The 17,637-nt window shown below is 44.6% G+C and overlaps 1 protein-coding gene and 1 long non-coding RNA gene across 7 annotated transcripts in view; one reads left to right on the top strand and one right to left on the bottom strand.

The window, feature by feature from the left end:
• The window catches only part of LOC146200263 (coiled-coil domain-containing protein AGAP005037), a 344,563-nt gene that overhangs the window by 67,633 nt on the left and 259,293 nt on the right, over positions 1–17,637 (bottom strand). For 4 of the 6 annotated variants that reach the window (XM_084595456.1, XM_084595457.1, XM_084595458.1 and 1 more), the window contains 3 exons: positions 15,078–15,188; positions 13,248–13,611; positions 12,457–12,602 (listed from right to left, as the gene is read on the bottom strand). In XM_084595456.1, the coding sequence (XP_084451582.1) occupies positions 12,457–12,602; positions 13,248–13,611; positions 15,078–15,188 (621 nt within the window). Of the gene's footprint in view, positions 1–7,094; positions 7,170–8,420; positions 8,469–12,456; positions 12,603–13,247; positions 13,612–15,077; positions 15,189–17,637 lie in introns of all 6 variants that reach the window. The other 2 variants (XM_084595461.1, XM_084595459.1) reach the window with 2 other exon arrangements.
• Positions 1–17,637, top strand: part of LOC146200264 (uncharacterized) — a 186,890-nt gene that overhangs the window by 50,745 nt on the left and 118,508 nt on the right. The window lies entirely within an intron of this gene.

The following is a 17,637-nucleotide window of genomic DNA, read 5'->3' as shown; positions in this document are numbered from 1 at the left end:
TCGGCTACTGTTCCCAAGGAAGCGGGATCGAATCCCGGCCTCGGCGGCCGCTTTTCGATGGGGGCGAAAAGCAAGGCACTCATGTGCTGTGCGATGTCAGTGCACGTCAAAGAACCCCAGGTGGCCGAAATTTCCGGAGTCCTCCACTACGGCGTCTCTCATAGCCTGAGTCGTTTTGGGACGTTAAACCCCACAAACGGACGAACGAGTTATTTGAACGCACATTGCTGTCTGTGACTTCAAGAGACGTTTTCTCCAGCCACTGATGCCATTGGCATGGCAACATTGCCGAATGCAGAAGTTTTCGACAAATTGCAGATGATAGGCATAAATGAGCAGAAATTGTAGTAGGACTTTTTGACGCACAGGTGCAAACTCTACGCAAAGTGCAAATTTCATGGGGCCAAGCCTGACACATTCTGCCCTGAGCTAGATGTTGTAGCACTTTTCTGGTTTTGCAAGCGGTGAACATCAGCTAACGCCAATACCACGTGCGCGTGCTGAGGCACACGCACGTGGGTTTGGTGGTTCCAGCTGCAGAGAAAAGAAGTCCCAAAATTGAGCATTGCCGCCAAAGAGTGTTATGGCAGTGCTGCTCGGAAAATGTTGACACTCCTTCGTTCCCCTCTTTCAAGCAAACCTTGTGTGAGAAGAATACAAAAACGCTCCGCTATCAACCTGAGAGAATGCTAAAGTCCGACGTTACCTTGCCAGAATAAAAAAAAAAACGAGCTCGATTGAGCAACGTTTTAGTGAAATTCATTCACAATCCCAGAGACAGCTGATCTGAATCGTGGACTGAACTGGGTAGTCTTGTTGGTTTTCTCTGTTCTAGTCGGAAATTGCAGTTGGTCCTGTCAATACCAGCTCTCATTCCAGAACGAATCACCTATTTGGCTTCCCTAGTTTCTTTGGACGTGCCAATTGATTCTGTCTTTTCACTCGAGCCATTCAAATCACCTATTTGGCTTCCCTAGTTTCTTTGGACGTGCCAATTGATTCTGTCTTTTCACTCGAGCCATTCAACTATCTCATGGACGTCGTGTTGGTTCCATTGCTCCCAAATAGACCATCTTGTTCTTTTCATGAGTTCCTAGTATAAATAAATAAATACAACATTAGGTTGTAACTCAACTTCCTAAAAGGAGAATTCAAATATGTGCGCTTGAAACCAATTGGAGCCTGCGGACTAGTGCCAGATACACAAATTAAAGTTTTCTTAATGCGAAGTCCAGTTGCAAGCGAATACATTCTTTGACTGAATTCTGTATATTGGTGTCTACAAGCGCATAGCGGTGAAATAAATAAAATACTGCAAAAAATGGGGCATAAGACGCTTTATGCGCAAATAGTTTTCGGTAAATATCCCCCTAACCAGCGCAGGCATAATTAAATAAAATAACTCCCTTTAACGAGCAACTGCCGTTAGCTCCAGCAGGAGAGTCTCAGAGATGGAGTAAAAAGTATGTATGTAAATATGTTCTGATAATATACATTGGATCAGAGCATTCCTTGTCAATGATGTATGTTTGTCTCAGTCTATGAAAACGCCTGCGTCATTGTGTTGTAAGTTTATTTATTTTGTACAAAAAAATGTTATAAAAGCATCTCCCAGCAGTCCTAAAGAAGTAGCCAAAGGTTTAAATGGAAACCTTTTTTTTTTCTGGAAATAGATACCAACAAGGTAACCATTTACGTCGAACGGATATACTATTTCAGCATGTTCGAGAGGTCGATCGGTCAGGTTGGATGGCCACTTATATTCAACTGGAGACACTCGTCGGGCTCAACTGGTTGAGTGTTAATACGCAGAAGTGGATCTCAAGCAATCAGTTTTCATGACAAATTTTCCGACCGGACAAAGTATCTTTTTGAATAAAGTGGCCAATCGCCAAACAGTCCCTGCTCGTCGACTGACGCTAGTGCAAAAAAATAACGGTTGTTAATGTTCGTGATCTAACTATCGTTAACTCAAAGAGGTAACAAAACAATTCCGAGAGCACTTTTGAATCTACACTGCAGAAACGCGAAAGCCTGAGCGCTGCTGCTGTTGGAGTGCATCACGTTTGCTCTCATTACCATTATCAACTAAATGCACTGTCATTATCATCGCTACTGTTATCATTGTCATTATCACTAATTGCAGCGTCAATGTCATCGCTACTATCATCCTCACGGTAGACAAGCAGAAGTATGATATGCTTTCCACAATCCCGGCCGTCGCGTAGTTAGTTAAAGCACTCGGCTTTGGATCCGAGGAAGGGAGGTTCGATTCTCGGTGGAAAAAGAATTTTTATTTCTCTGATGAAGTCATTTGATTGAAAGCTATGTGTGACCGGACGAACACTGACAGTGTGGGCCATTAAAGGAGTTCGCCTTAAAAAAACATTTTAGGTCACCGCGGCCGCGCATTGGGAGAGTGTGTAAGCATTCTTTGTGGAAGAAAGAAGACACACGGAAGAAGACACTTGACGCCACACTATGACGTAAACCCCGTGAAAGCAGGGTACCACGTGGCTTTCCTTGGACGTCGACTTTACCCCTTCTGCTATTTAGATGTCTGATTGACTTAACTGGTTCTAACTATTTAGCTACTCCGCCTGCACCAACTTTTCCCCAGCGAGATTTTTTCATCCTCTATAGTGCAACCATTCGTTTTTTTTTATATAACTCGTTTCGTTCTAGCGTATCCTGCCGAAATTCTGGTGACACGACCTTGAAAGCATACCTGATATGTGATTCAGTTAACTTATCATTCTCTATTCAGTTAACTTATTGTTTTACATACCAAATGATTTCCTCTGCGAGATTTTTTGATGCTCTACTTAGTGCAACTATTTGTTTTCTTATCACTAATTTCATTGGAACGTAACTCTGCGGCTGGTGAGACGACATGGCTAACATCTGATTGACGTAATTGACTGTAACTAATTACCTAATTATTTGGCATGCACCAAATGTTTTCCCCAGTGAGATTGTTTTATCCTCTATCTAGTGCAAATATTCGTTTTCTTATCAACCGTTTTGTTCAAACCGAATCCTGTCGACAAACGTCTGGTGACATGACCTTGAAAACATACCTACTTAATGCTCAATCATTAAAAAAGGTGCCCACCTCGACTACAGTCACGACTTGCTAAACTTGTGGCTGCAAGCATGCTTAACATATTGGAAATATTTTCGGAACAAACTTGAGTACAGGTCGACAGAGGACTTCCGTTATCCACCTCAGTAATAATATTTTCTACATGATTTATATAGATATGAAAGGGAGCATACGGAATCGAAGAGGGCTTTACGGAAAACGAATACGATCACATGAGAATGCTGCGGGCACCACACAACGTCGTGTAGATCACGTGTAAAAAAAACACATAAAGTACATGGAAAGTGTAAGGGCTTCTATACATTCTCCATATCACTCAAGCTGCGCTCTCCAGTAATATGGCATGTCGAGCTCGCGCGAAAATACTTAAAAAGCACACATACTCCACAGCAGCAGATATGAGATTATCTTAACTGCACGAATGGTAATGAAAACAGAATGAACAACAGTCCCTGTATCCAGCCATTTCATCCAAGTTTCAAAGCACTGCATGCAACATCCAGATATTGCTGGCTGGAACCCACCCTACAACTTCCCCGGCAGCTATGTCCCGCCGCCTCCCTCTCTAATTTACCTACACACCAACAGAAAATACCATTTTAGCTTGGAACGTAGTATCGCACTTTTCTGCTTGCTGCTTATTACTGCCAATCGCTTTTATTTATTTCCATAACAAGACTATTTCGCCATCGTTTTCTACTTCAAGATAATATAGCGTAGCAGAAAAGGTGATAACTATTTTTCCTAAAGTATTTTGCGTTTTTTTTTGCAGTCTCTTCGTTGAACTCGCCCACTGATTTACAAACTAAAACGTTAGAACAGCTAAAAAAGCGCAAACAAATATCTTAATTAGTTACCCAAGCATTATTATAGTGTCTTTCATTGCCCCTCCGCCTCTTCTGATTGTTTTGTCATCGCAACGCATCCAAAATTAAACGTCTCGGCAGATGTCTTATTTTCCCGTCAGATGTGTAACGCGTGGCACTTAGAAAAGGTAGGAAGCCAACTTCAAGATGGGTTTTTCAGACATTTTGAATTAAAATCGCTGGTTGAAGCTACTAGAAACCTCGAATGTATCCTCTGAGAATGCATCCTCTCAACCTAGAGTAATTAACACACCTATATAGACTGCAATTATATGAAAATTATTAAAATGACTATACATACATACATACAACACAACAATGACACTTTGCTTATGTATACTCAATGTGCATACAATGGGATTGTAATAAATGATGCCTAACATGCACCTTCACGAGATTGCAGAAACAATATCCATGAATTTAATAGCGCTAGAAGCATTTGGGTAAAATATCAGGCACCCGGCATTTACGACTTATCTATCACTCAGATGCGTCAGCAGCATGCCGATTCCGTAGCTGTAAACTGCGACTTCGTGCATGCCAATACACGGTGATGCCATATGACCATCTTAGTTCCATCCATAAAGCCACGCCCAAACACCTTCGGGAATTCATCTAACGATCAACTAGACGACCGAAGGTATCCGGTTGTATGCAGACGGGCGACGTGTAGGGAATTACGGACACAACCACTATAAAAACGAACCAAATATAGATGTAAATACAAACAGATTCTAATGCTTTAGCGTTTCAAATACTACCCATTGCAATAAAGTGTTCCTTTAAATTTTCCATAGCTTTAGCTCCACGCATGGCGCGTGTTATCAGTGCTAATTAGGGCGTTCCATTTTGACTTACATACTCAGGTATAACTGCAGACCTTCCTAGTACTAATTTTCACTTCACTGTTGCCTAGATATTTCTTTTAGCTAGTTATACATTCGCCTCCTAATATTTTAGATGAATTCATTTTTAAGTTTCAAGCCTCCGTGCAGGCTTAATGGCTTTGGCATTCGGTCGCTGATCCCAAGGTCGCGGGCTCGAACTCGGCCACGGCAGTCGAATTTAGACAGAGGCGAAATCAGAAATTTACCTGATACCGCATCCTGTGTTTTCTATTTTCGCTAATTGGTCAGTTGGCATGTGACGCCTGGGCACCACGTGGCCTGACTGAATGCTGATTGGTCGACTTGGTTAGCGACACCATGAGACCCTGTGCTCATGGTGTCGCTAACCACGTCGACAAATCAGCATTCAGTCAGGCCACGTGGTGTCCTGGCGTCACATACCAACTGACCAATTAGCGAATGTTTTGGCGCAAAACTACTGAGACACGTTTTAATCTGAAGTGGTATATATTTATCTGGGACCTTCTATTACGACGTCTCTTAAAGGCCATGTATGGCATTAAAGTTAACAATCTACAATTTGTCGGCTTCAATGCTCGCAAGACAAGATCAGTGCATGCGAAGCATTGTTATGCTCGAAGGTCTTCACAAAGATCGGGGTGTCAGAGACGCCTTGTCAACTTCTAGTCTCTCAGGCTCTGTACACGCGGCCTAGAAACAAACACCGTCCTCCTCCACAGCACCTACAGTCTTATCTTCTACTTGCTTGCGGCCGTTACAATATTCATAATACCAATAATATGTACCTTACATAGGGAGAAAGCGCTTTTTACATTTAGCGTTGTTTTTTCCGTTGGTTAAACACAAGGCAGAAAGGAATTCAAGATTTCTTTGTAATGTCATAATTATAGAGAAATCAAGCTCCGTTTTAACTGTACGAGCGTTTTAGTGAGTCAGAACAGCGCGCTTAAGTATCCGAACTAAGTCTGCATATTAAACGATGCTTAATGTTCATTCAAATTGAGAAATACGCACCAAACTACGCCATGCATAATGCCACACATTACTAAAATGTATCACTAGTGTATGCACACCCTTAGGCTAACATATTCGCAAGGTTGTGACATGTTTATGAAGAAAACAAAGCATGCCGTTTTAATCCTCTTAGAATGCCGCTAAATGCGATACCATAAGACATCAATTAGTTAACCATCATCTAAGACAACAAGAACGATTTACGAAGGGACGTGGCTTTTAACGCATTGTCTAGCGTTACACCAACACAGAACAACTACGCAGCACCATTCGTTTTCATCTTTCAGTTATCAGCAAATATACCGTAAGCAAAACGGAAAGTAAAATTGAACAGAAGAACAATATCGTGTTTTTGTACCAAAAGACGAATTAGGTTGAGCTGGCTTAATGTCATTGCTATAACTGCAATATTTACGTTTATGAATATAAATACTGCTTCGCGATTCTCGCTATCACGGAAGCTAGTTGACACAAGTTGTCAGCGCATATTTTTTTTGGTAAAACTGAAATGGATTATATTCGCTGTAACAATGAACGTGTATCAGCCAAAACATCAAACCCCCTTCACATTGCGCGATGTATGTACTTTAGTTTTCCTGCAAACACGGCCTTTCAGCAACGTCTCCCATGCAGACTTCAGGCAAACATTCAGGCTCATTAAGGACTTCAGGCCACTAAGGTGCGTTTGCGATCAGCGATCAGTAGAGACCAAAACCTAAAACTTAATCTGGTTTTACAAAGCGCAGGTACGTTCTCATGCTTTTAGAACTTTCAGTAGAGGCACACATATATATTAAAATACGCTCTATTCAACAGAATGGGATTCTAAAAGCATCAAGAAATACAATGCAAAACCACAATGGCAACAATTCAGCTTCACTTCGTACAAAGTAAGACGAAGAAACCAAACCTGCAACGAACAAAATACTCTTAGAAAGAAAGAAAAGGAAACAATGCGCAGGCCCAGGGTATGGTGAAAAGGGGACAAAAATGAATACGCTACGAAACAAAAGTTCCCATTTTCAGCGCAGTACAACTGTATAAGGGTAGCACGGAATAAGGAGCCCCAAGTCGGGCGGCAAGGCAAGGCAACCGGGAGCAGCGGCCATGACACAGCGCGTGTCCTGCTGATGCACATCGCACATTCCAGCACTGGCATCCTTTCGTAGCGTACACAGAGCGCCCGCGCGAAGTCGTAGCACGACAGAGGCCGGACGAACAAGGCAGAGGTACAATCACCTGCTGGCTGCGGTGAGTGCTGCTTTTGTTTGTGGCAATCCAGGGTCTCGTCTGAGAATGACACTGACTTCTCCTCTAGAAAAGGAAGAGTGCGGGCAAAAAAAAAAAAAAAGAAGAAGAAGGACGGGTGAGGCCTGGGCCCCGTGCGCTGCGCCTCCCTGCTATCCGTGAGAGATGCTTCAGCCATGAGGTAACGCTGACACTTTCGCGGCATAAGCTAATCTTCACCAACGCGCCACGATTTGGCAGAAAAGGCAAAAGCTGTCCATTATAATCAGGCGTACTTTGTACACCGATCGATTTGGGATCACGGTCTTGTGAAAATATTTTATCCGACAACGCTTCTTGGAAATAATGAGGGCCCTGGTTTTAACTGCGGATGGCATCTGCGTCGTGCGCGTCACAGAAACTGGCAATATATGTGCAAAACACACAAATTACGGGGCGCCTCAAGCAAATTGTTCAGCACTTCAAATCAATATTCGTGGAGGCATCGTGAAAGATGAACCGTACAGCGAAACGCGTTCATAAAATTGTTTATATTATGCTGAAGCATGAATTGCCGATACACGAACTTGAAACACGAAGCTGAGTTTTTTAGCCAAGCAATACCAAGAACTCTTTGAAGTTTTTATAGCGATTCATCAAAAATTTACGTGAGTTAAATGCCGTAGAGGCATATATATAGAAACGTTGGTGAACAGGTGGAGAAAACCGCTGTAGCAACCAAGGCGGCTAAACATTTCTGCTATCATGCTCCACAAACAGAAAAATCTCTCTGCAACTTAAGTTTTCGTTGATTATCTAAGCAGAGCTGCATTTTTAAGCCAGCACATAGACGAAACGGGAAGCCGTCGACACTTTAGGAAGAACAAAAATGTACAATGTGAAAAAAAAAAATGGAGCATAGGATCCATTGAAAGTATCACAGTGAAAATACTACATCAGTTTGGGAAATAGGTCCCGTAAGATGGCACAAGATGCTTGCACGAAACCATGACATGCAAAGGGTCCATCATGCCACTGAGTCCGATATGTTATTGTAAGGACACGAGTATACAGCTTAGTGTAAGCACTCCAGCACTGTGGTGGCTGTCACCCGTTACATCTTGCTTTCGTGGGATCAAATAGTAAACGACGGGCAAAAAAGGGCTGTAGCGGAAAAGTTGGACAAAAAAAGCAGTGCCGTTCACAAACACCAGAACGTCGGCACAGGACAAAAACATTCGTTTCATGCAGCGAAAAAGCTTCAAAAAATGTGGAAGCATGGACAGGTAGGGGGCAAAAAAGGGCCTCACAAAGGCGGCTGCTTTCGCGAGCCTGTACCTTTGAAGGGGTGCTTCTGCACATCGTATTCTGGCAGCCGAACGTCATCTGAAAAAGCGAATACAACCGAAATGGCCTTCGGCTCGCTTCGTAGCATTTAGAGGACTAAACATTAACTCCCACGTTATCACTCCTTATGTCGCCTGATCATGAGGTGTTCCAAAAATCTATGACAAATTTCAAATATTAGCAGGAGGGGGAATATTTTAGGACTGCAGTCCTTATTCTCACTGAGAATACGGCACCGATATTTGAAATTTGAAAGCATCAACTTAGCTGCATGATTTTTCCAAAACATAAGAATACACCTCTACTAGAGATATATGCTTCCAATTTATGATGTGACTGATAGACGCCCACCGCAAATGAACCAACCCTCCCTGGTACACAGTATAGCCTTAAAACATGCGGTAAATACACAAAAATTCTACCTCGCCATCTTTCAAGGAATAATTAGTCAGCACACACTGAGAATCATGACCTGTCCTGTAAGCAGATTGATAAGCATATGAAACAAATGGACATGCACAGTATAAATATTTAGGGTGCATTACATATAACCAGGGCCCTTCGTTTTTGATGCGCACATATCGCGGCGGTTAATATTCCGCGTTTGTGCCCTGAGGTTACATTAGCGAAAAATTTCTCTTTGTGTAAATATTCTCAAAAATTTGGATTTTAAGCATTCTTCAATCGTTTCTGAACAAGAATCTGCAGTTCACATTTGTCACTAAAGATAGATCAGAAATATTCCTCTTTCCGCGAATATAAAAGATTACGTTACAAGTCGAAATAGATGTTTTCCAACTGTATTGTTTGCCTCCTCTTTTTCTCAGTTTTTTCTTGCTGCGCCTGAAAAACAATAACCCAAGACTTTGGATGCCGTCAGGCTGCTTCAAAATGTCTGGCCGTTTACTCGACAAACTGTCGAGTGCAAAGTTGTGTACACCCCGTGTACATCACGTTATTGCATGACTCGCTGCTCTTTCGAAACCTTTCTGGCGTTTTTCCCAAGCAAGGGGGAACAGCGCAAGTTACACATGGACAAAAAGGGGAGGACGAGACACACACAGCGCTGACTTACAACTGAAGGTTTATTTCAGGCACGTCGGTAAATATCGACGAGCGCCAACGATCGAAGCATGAAAATTTTTATGCCTGTAGGCGAAAGTGTCACATACACGCCTGCCTCCACAGCACGTGTTCAACAAAAATGACGAGGCAGTGCAATACAACAAAATCTCGCGTGGTGTACACAACTTAAGCGCATAATATTATCTTTAGCTGCCTGCACCTAAAGGCTCGTTTGTGGTCTGAAATCAGTTTAACTGCACTGTTAGAAATATAGGTTGGATCATAAACCAACTTCAGGAAATTGCGCCCTATCGAAAAAAAACGAAGAGCCCTGTGCGTAAACATATTAAGTTTCCAGTTTGCTTTAACGCTTGGCAGGACATTGCAAGTAGCTCTGAAAGCAGTGTGAAGAGCTGTGCAAGCAGCAAACCACCCCAAACAGTGCTTTAATTTGCTCAGAACAATAGATGGGAACAAAATGAAACAGAAAAATGTAGAAAAGTACAAATCAGCACACAATGTTTTCGCGCACAGGTTTTTTTCACAGAACAGAGGCTGAGCATTAAGAAAAAGAACTGACGTGATATGTGAGCGGAGAAGTGATGAATTCATGGCTGCAGGTATGTGATGAGGGATGTGATTTCTTTTTCTAGCCAATTTATATATGACATCATCAAGATATGTGAGTGCAGTAACAAGAATTGTGCGTTTGACTCGTTATCTGGACAAGCTATAGGGACTGAGCAGGCGCCGAGAGCCATGCCGGCTCTTTCAGGAAGGGATACTGTACAGTATAAGCCATGCTGTCAATATGCAGTCGACCTCAAACACACTCAGCCCCTTCCCCACTCCTAACACGCACCTGATTCGTGGGCCCTAATTGAAGTGAAACTGAAGAAAAAGCTATATGTAAGAAATCACAATTCTTGTCACTATCACAGAAAATCAACAGGAATTCGCTCCAACCTTGTGTCCTTATATCAGCATTTCAAGCGGCCATTAGCGCTCTACTATGGCCAAATGGCAAAACAAAAAAAAAACACCCTTACTCATTCAAGATTCTTGCAACTTTATTTTCAGATATATTCCTACGTAACTTGCAAATGTGTAAAACTCGGCTGAGTCAAGTGTATATATCGGCACATGCATCCATCGGTATCCGTAGGTTAGGTGGCAGCTGCCATCCTATGCTTTAGCAAAGAGAACGAAAAGCAATGTAGGCAACCTTGATTCCAATCGCTAATGAAGTTTTCACAAGATGTTTTATTTTTTTTATAACAGCATTGAATCTTCAGAAGTAACATGTGACACTTCTTTGTGCCCTCAACATATATATATGTAAACCATACAAATATAGAATAAGGAAGGCAGTCTCACGACCAAATTACATCAAGAAAACCTTTTAGCTTCACTGGTAAGCCCGAGCAAAGTTAGTGGTATAAAGCTGCGATATCTCCCGCGTCCTAACTAGTTCTTTTAGATTACAGGCTGCTGCCAGTTTCTCTTCTAGTTCCACAGGACAGGACCTCAGAAACAAAGCTGGTGCTACCGCGCATTTGTACGGCTAATCTGAGGGCTTATGCACTCAGGCCGTGCTGCACTGTAGCGATGAGAGCGGAAGGTGAAACCATCAAGGCCTCAAATGACTCTGGGTCAGAATAGATATTCATATACCTGAAAAGCGTTCACATTGCTTGGTGAATATGTACTTTGTAAATGTCTTTTTGGCGTGTTATCGGAGGAAAATAAACAATAAAAAAGCATGTCCCAAAGACCTCATGCTGTCGATATATATATATTTTAGTGGATGCCATCGCAAACAAGATTAAGGCCAGCTTTGGCAGGCAGTGACAGTTTGAAGGACCTCTACCACTGCTTACTTAAGCGCTAGTTGCTTTGGAAGTAGTCATTTCCTTGAACACGCCACACAATTCATTTTTATGCGGCGGCAACACCGGTAACATCTGTACATCTAGAGCAGTTTCTGACTGTGGAGTTCAAAGGTATAAGGTGACGTTTCCCTTCACTCCAATGAGTAGTAATGAAAGAAGTGAAATACGTCCGATTAGCTACTTTTAGCACCAAACGTTTGCAAACAGTGTATTTAGAAAAGGCATTATTTTACATCAAACATATTACTGAGACGTGCAAGTCACGTAAAGCTAAACTCGAGCTCAAGCCCATAACCACAAAATGCTATCATCGAAGAGATAATACATTCCGATTTGTTTCCAACTCTTCGGATTTTATCCAGCAAACAAACTTCTGATCGCCCTGATTCATAGGAAAACAAAAAGAAGCTAAATTGAAAAGGTAGCATTCTCTCTACTGGCACGCCATCAGACCGAAGAAAAAGCAATAAATGTGAGTATCGTGAATTTTTTAAGCCATACGCTAACGCCAACACACTTTGAGAACACAAGTTTTAAACTGTGCCGTAGATGCAACAGTTATTAAGCAACCCTTCAACAGTGATGTCTACAATATAAAATATAGAAGTTATAGAATTGCCATCATCACAATCTGCTCCAACACTTATGTATCGTGCACTGCAATGTTCAAAGTGAGATGAGTGTTGTTGAAAAGTTTTACTCGTACCTGAGAGGATGTTCATAATTAACATGGCAAAAGCTGAGTGTTATATTTTATATGAGGCAATGTGAAACACCCCCCCACTTTTGCTCATGCAGGAATTAATTCCCACAAGACATATGAAACAAAGACGATGATAAAATATCACGTTGATACCGTATTCATGTGTCACTCATAAAGAATAATTGATGCTGAAGATGCGTTTTAAAGGAAACATACTAAGCTTCAGACAGTCTGATCGAACCTAAAATCGCGTTCAAGATGCCCAACGCTGCGCAGAATCAACCAGCATAAACGGCACACCCGACTGGAGGCCCGAGACTCCATTGCAGCCCGTTCGTCACGGTCAGAGTCAAGAAAGGACACTCACCCGACCTGTCCTTCTCGGGAGCCACGTCCGTGTCCCTGGTAGGGATCAGGTGGCTCGGCTGCCGCGGAGATGTTCCTGCAGCCAGGGCCTTGTGCACCAGCCCAGTCAGACTTGCAAGCTGGCGTTCCATGTACTCCACACGCATTCTGCTCAAGGGGCGGCAAATGCGCGCATGGCCAGCAGAACGGCGCTTATAGAAGGTTGCACCGTCAGACCCAATAGGGCGTTTATTATGAGTGCCTCTGTAAGAGTACTTTTGCTGAGATAATTACCAGTGTTTGCGTGAGAAACGGCAAATATCCCTGATATGATTTTTTTCTTCACCTCAGCTTGTCCTAACATAGAAGCACAGAAATTCAAATATTTTCCCAACTACCTACGCAAGGGAAGGCTAACTAAATGTAAAGCAGCAATGGCAGCACAGTGACCGGATATATTGTTTTGCTATGTGCGTATAGGAGCGAAGAACATATACTCCGCAACAAGACAATGAACAATATGCACTAATTCTACAAAAACCCTGCATATTTGCTGCCCTTACGTCAACATCGATGACAACAGCAGCGAACAGCTATCGGAGTAGAATGCAGTTTGCATCGTTTTAAAAGGTGCCATTTCCGCCTTTCCGCCCTCGTCTCATTAGTACAAATACCAGAAGCGGAAGTGTTGGCCTCCGAACTAACATCCTGTTGCGATGTTTTCAACAATAAAATAGGAGGGCACATGGTGAAAACGACATTCCTGTAAACGATGCAAACTAGGCTTACGGACCAAGGTGCCAGTACACGCACCTGGCCTCTTCGTCGATGATGGGCGTAGCGCTGCCTGAGCGCGAGCCGTAGCCGGCGGCGTCCCCGCCATAGAAAGGCTCCTCGTAGGCCGAGTTGAAAGTGGCCGGCAGGGAGCGCGTGTGGTCCAGCCTGCGCTCGGGCGAATAGCCCGGATCCCGGCCGTCGGCCACCGCCGGGTAGCCCAGATCGTAGCCTCGCCGCGGCGAGGTGGGCGGCGGGTATGGGCCGGGCGGAGGCCCGCCGCCGGGGCCCACTGCCGCCGCCGGCGGGAACGGGGATGGTGCGGCGACCACGGGCGGGTAGCCGGCCTCGGCCAGCAGCCCGCCACCGCGGTCCGGGGACAGGGCGCGCGGAGGCGGAGGCACTGCGTTACGCCGCGACCCACACACAAGGTGCACGCTCGCACAACTCTACGAAGGATCACTGCACCAGTTCAGAGCCTCAGTTTCCCAAATTTCAAATGTACCCAGGATCAAAGACACGAGAGACTAATGGAGACCCTAATTCGAGGCCTCAATTATCCTTGCGCCCCAAGGCGAACACAAAATACTTGCCGGCAGTAGCAATGCTCACGATGTTCATGTAATGCTTGGTCGGGTTGTTGGAGGAAGCGGTTTTTAATACTTTTACTCGCAAGTTGAATTAAACTTGCCAGGAGATATGTAAACCCTATCAACGTAGCATTGAGGCAGCATTGAGTGTTTGGCCAAAGTATGCCTCTGAGGATGGCCAGGCATTGTTTTCCCCGCGTTTGTGCAACATTCTTGTATGTATGTACATAATTCAAGATGTTCTTGTAGAATATGTGCTGTGCGCCATCCCTCTTCGTAAAATGAAAGCGGGACAGGTTGCAAACAACTACACAGGGAACATGCGATCGAATCAGCTACTTTTAACTCACTGATGATTTAACAATTTTCAGCGCCCTGTGATTACTTCTGCTGTCTCTCAAATGTACTGTAGCTGTCGCAAGCTTAGTCCTGCGCTTGAATGTTTTCATGCAGTAAATGAAAAATTCTCTTGCCGACATATTTACTGAGAAACCGAAAAGAAGTACAGAACTTGTTACAAAAGCTGTGCCAGATTAGCGAATACTTCTGTCATGCGTCACGTCTTTTCACTATGACCATTTGCACATAGTGCACATTTGCAGACTTTTCTGATTGCTATTTCTAGTAAGGCACCGCGTCTCTGCTTTCTTGGCAGAAGTGAATTCAGCACCTTGGTAGTAGCGACAGGAGCTATGGCTTACAGCTGAGCGCCTCACAACGTGCTATTCTACTCAGCATCAACTGCAATGCATGCTCCGGGAGCTCAATAATCCACTTAGTGCGACCAAGGCAGCGCTATTAAGGCATTTCTCGCGCAGTCAATGTTAAGAAAAAAAGTGTACAAAGAATGTTTAAGCAAGTTCGATGCTCTGTTTGAGATAGCACCGATCGGCTTTAAAGCGAAGATTTACTCCAGGCGCGGTCATGGCCACATTAATTGCGGCGCACAGCCCATTATGTACAACCTGATGAAACAGAGAAGACATAAAACGTTGCGGTAACTCATATTCCACCGGCACCTTCGAGAGCATTCACTGAGCGCGTTCCTATCCAACAATAACATTATATGACTGCGCATTATGCATAGTGGGACCTTAATATCGCATTTAATAAATTTTGGCCAGCCTAACCACCCGGGCGGGACCAGGCACACGAGTATTAATGATACACTTAGGCTTCTAAAGGCATGCCGTCGTGCGTGGTAGGTGACTACGACGGGTGCAACGAACAGAGCACACATAGTAGATGCAAATGCGCATGCAATGGGAGCAACGAATACCTGGCCTCGGAAGGGGAGACCTCGGGGAGGTGAGTGGGGAGGTGACTTGCAGGGGCGGCGGTGGCTGCCCGTAGAACCGCTGTGGCTTCGCCGGCGCCGCTCCAGGCGGGCCTGCGCCGCCGCCCACTCACACGTACGGCAACACACACAGACACACAGACAGCGCACGCAAGGGACGCTGGTAGCTGGGCAAGGGTGCATTCTTTGAATCGCCGCGTGAACGACGAAGCGAGAGGCACAGAAGCAAAGAGGACGAAGATGACACGTGGTCTCCTGCTTGCTCCTCTCTCCCTCGATTGTTCGCGGAGCGATTCAAATAAAACACACTCGTACAAACTAATAGGAACACTACTTGACAAGCACCAAAAAAAAATGACGGCGAACGGACTTCAGAGTGGCGCAGCACAGCTGGGCAGCGAAAAGAAGACGCTAGACATGGAACCTTCAGCTTTTAGAAGGGATCAACGACTAAGTAGCGCACTAGCAGAATTAGGGAATTTCAAGCGCTGACGGACCGTCGTAGAGCAAATACCACAACATATTACCATCGCTAGCGTTGCCAGGCTTGTCACGGCACATTTTAAGAGTACGGTCACAGTTAGCGAACTTGTACCGCGCTTAGCACACGGTGGTGCTAGAACACCTTATTACCGCAGGTGTGTGAACGATGCGCGCTATCAGCGTTGTAACTGGGCTTGCAGCATCAGCTGAAGATAGGTATTGGTCGCAGTTAACAGAACGAAAGAGCGCAGTGTCTGCTGCTGGTTTAAATAGTAAAAAACAAGCTCTAGCGCTTGTTTGAAGCATACTACAGGTCATATAGCTTACTGTGCGTTGTCTTCTTGAAGACGTCAGTGGGAATCGGCAGAACGAAAAATGTCCAAGAATATCCCACGACGGCATTGCTCATGCAAAAGAACTTCGTTAATGCACAATCGCATACGCAGATATGCATTTATGCCCCTTTGCGCTGAGATGGGTTATCGCAGTTGTCTCAGCACGTGTACAGTCTTTGTCAAAAATTTAGAATACAAGGGATTCGTTTCTGAGCCACACCGTGTGACGCGTATTGGATAACCAGCAGTTGAAGTCTCCTGAACGTAAGAAGATTTTTGGTCCTATACCCTCCAATGCCTAGGACTTTAAAAATGCCAACTGATACCCACTATACAACCAAAAAGGAAACACTTTGGGCTCTGAAATTTTGACAAAAGCTGCACCTATCATCCCCTAGAGGATCAGGTGACCTTTGGTTAAGCGGCTAGGAACCATACTGCGTCTTGAAAGGAAAGTTCACCACAGCAAATACGTCGCAGCGACACGAGCGACACGGCGCGACACGTAGCAAGCACGCTCGCAGAGATGTGCGCTCTGCCGTCCCATTGCCAAGACCGCACCTCTCCCGGCACAGCGTTCCGCAGGCTCCGCTGTCGGTGCGGCCACGGTGCCATCCGCAAGGATACCTATAACCCACTGTTGTCAAGTGACCCAGGACGGTGGCTGGCGTCCATGGCACCGCAGTTTACACGGCCCGCAGCAAAATTCCATTTTACTACGTGAGCAGTAGTAGCCACCATTATCGCGTTGCCGACTAACCGCCGTCGGTGCACGGTCGGGCTTCGGCCCCGTCCTTCGTGTTATCTCGTTATTAGCGCTGTCATGAATTGTACGCTTGCGATGCCTAGCACTTTCCTAATGACATCTCTATACTGGCGCATCTCGCGCAGGACAAAGCTACAGGCCTATAAAAGCACCGTCGGCGGCGGCACTGAAGGCACGTTGTGCGGAGAGAGGTTTCTCAGTGGGGAAAACGCCCTCAAAACCGCCACCTTTTGAGAGTTTGTTGACACAGACGACGCAGCTCACCCTCCTAGAAAGTGCAGTGCAAGCGACGCCAACGAGGAAGCTGAATACAAGGGAAATACCCGGGAGGAATTAAGTGTGCGCCGGATATGATGCGCCTGCTCACTCAAATACGACTCCTAATAGAGCTTATATAAGGCACGGTTTATAAGCTTCCAAGGTTGCGCTTATATAGCTACAAATCCGCATGGGCGGCCAGCTTGACAAAAGTATTTTTATGGCTCTTAAAATACAAAAGCTTTCGTCTGAGTCTTTCTTCATGGAGTACCCTCATTTAAACCTTTCACCACGTCAGTGGATGTATTGAAACTGTTCTCACTTAGGGTGTACTGATTCTTTGCGCCTAATTTCACGTGACAGAATTAATTAGGGATCCCGTTGATCAAAGAGCCCGGCGGCTGATAGACATGCCTGAAACATCAATAAAGCATGAAAGTATAGAAAGTGAACTATGCAGAAGTCAGTGAGCCAGTAAACTTTATCGAGTAATTAATTATTAACTGGCTTTATGTGAAGTATATCTCTGGTCGGTGCCCCTATTCCAGGGCTCCGCTTGCTTTCACAATCTGGCTCTTCTGAATAGGAGCCCTCTAGGCTTGAGCTGGCCGGCAGTGCCTCCGACTGATTTCTGTTTGAATTTGTTATGTAAGGTTTTACGTTGTGTGACGCGCACTTGCAAATTATGTGGCACAGGGTC

The sequence above is a fragment of the Amblyomma maculatum genome, chromosome 2 (genome assembly GCF_055883805.1).
Source record: "Amblyomma maculatum isolate TAMU_Amacu chromosome 2, ASM5588380v1, whole genome shotgun sequence".
NCBI classification, from domain to species: domain Eukaryota; kingdom Metazoa; phylum Arthropoda; class Arachnida; order Ixodida; family Ixodidae; genus Amblyomma; species Amblyomma maculatum.
Note: the sequence above shows the minus strand (reverse complement) of the source record. Positions and strands in the feature narration are given on the sequence as shown.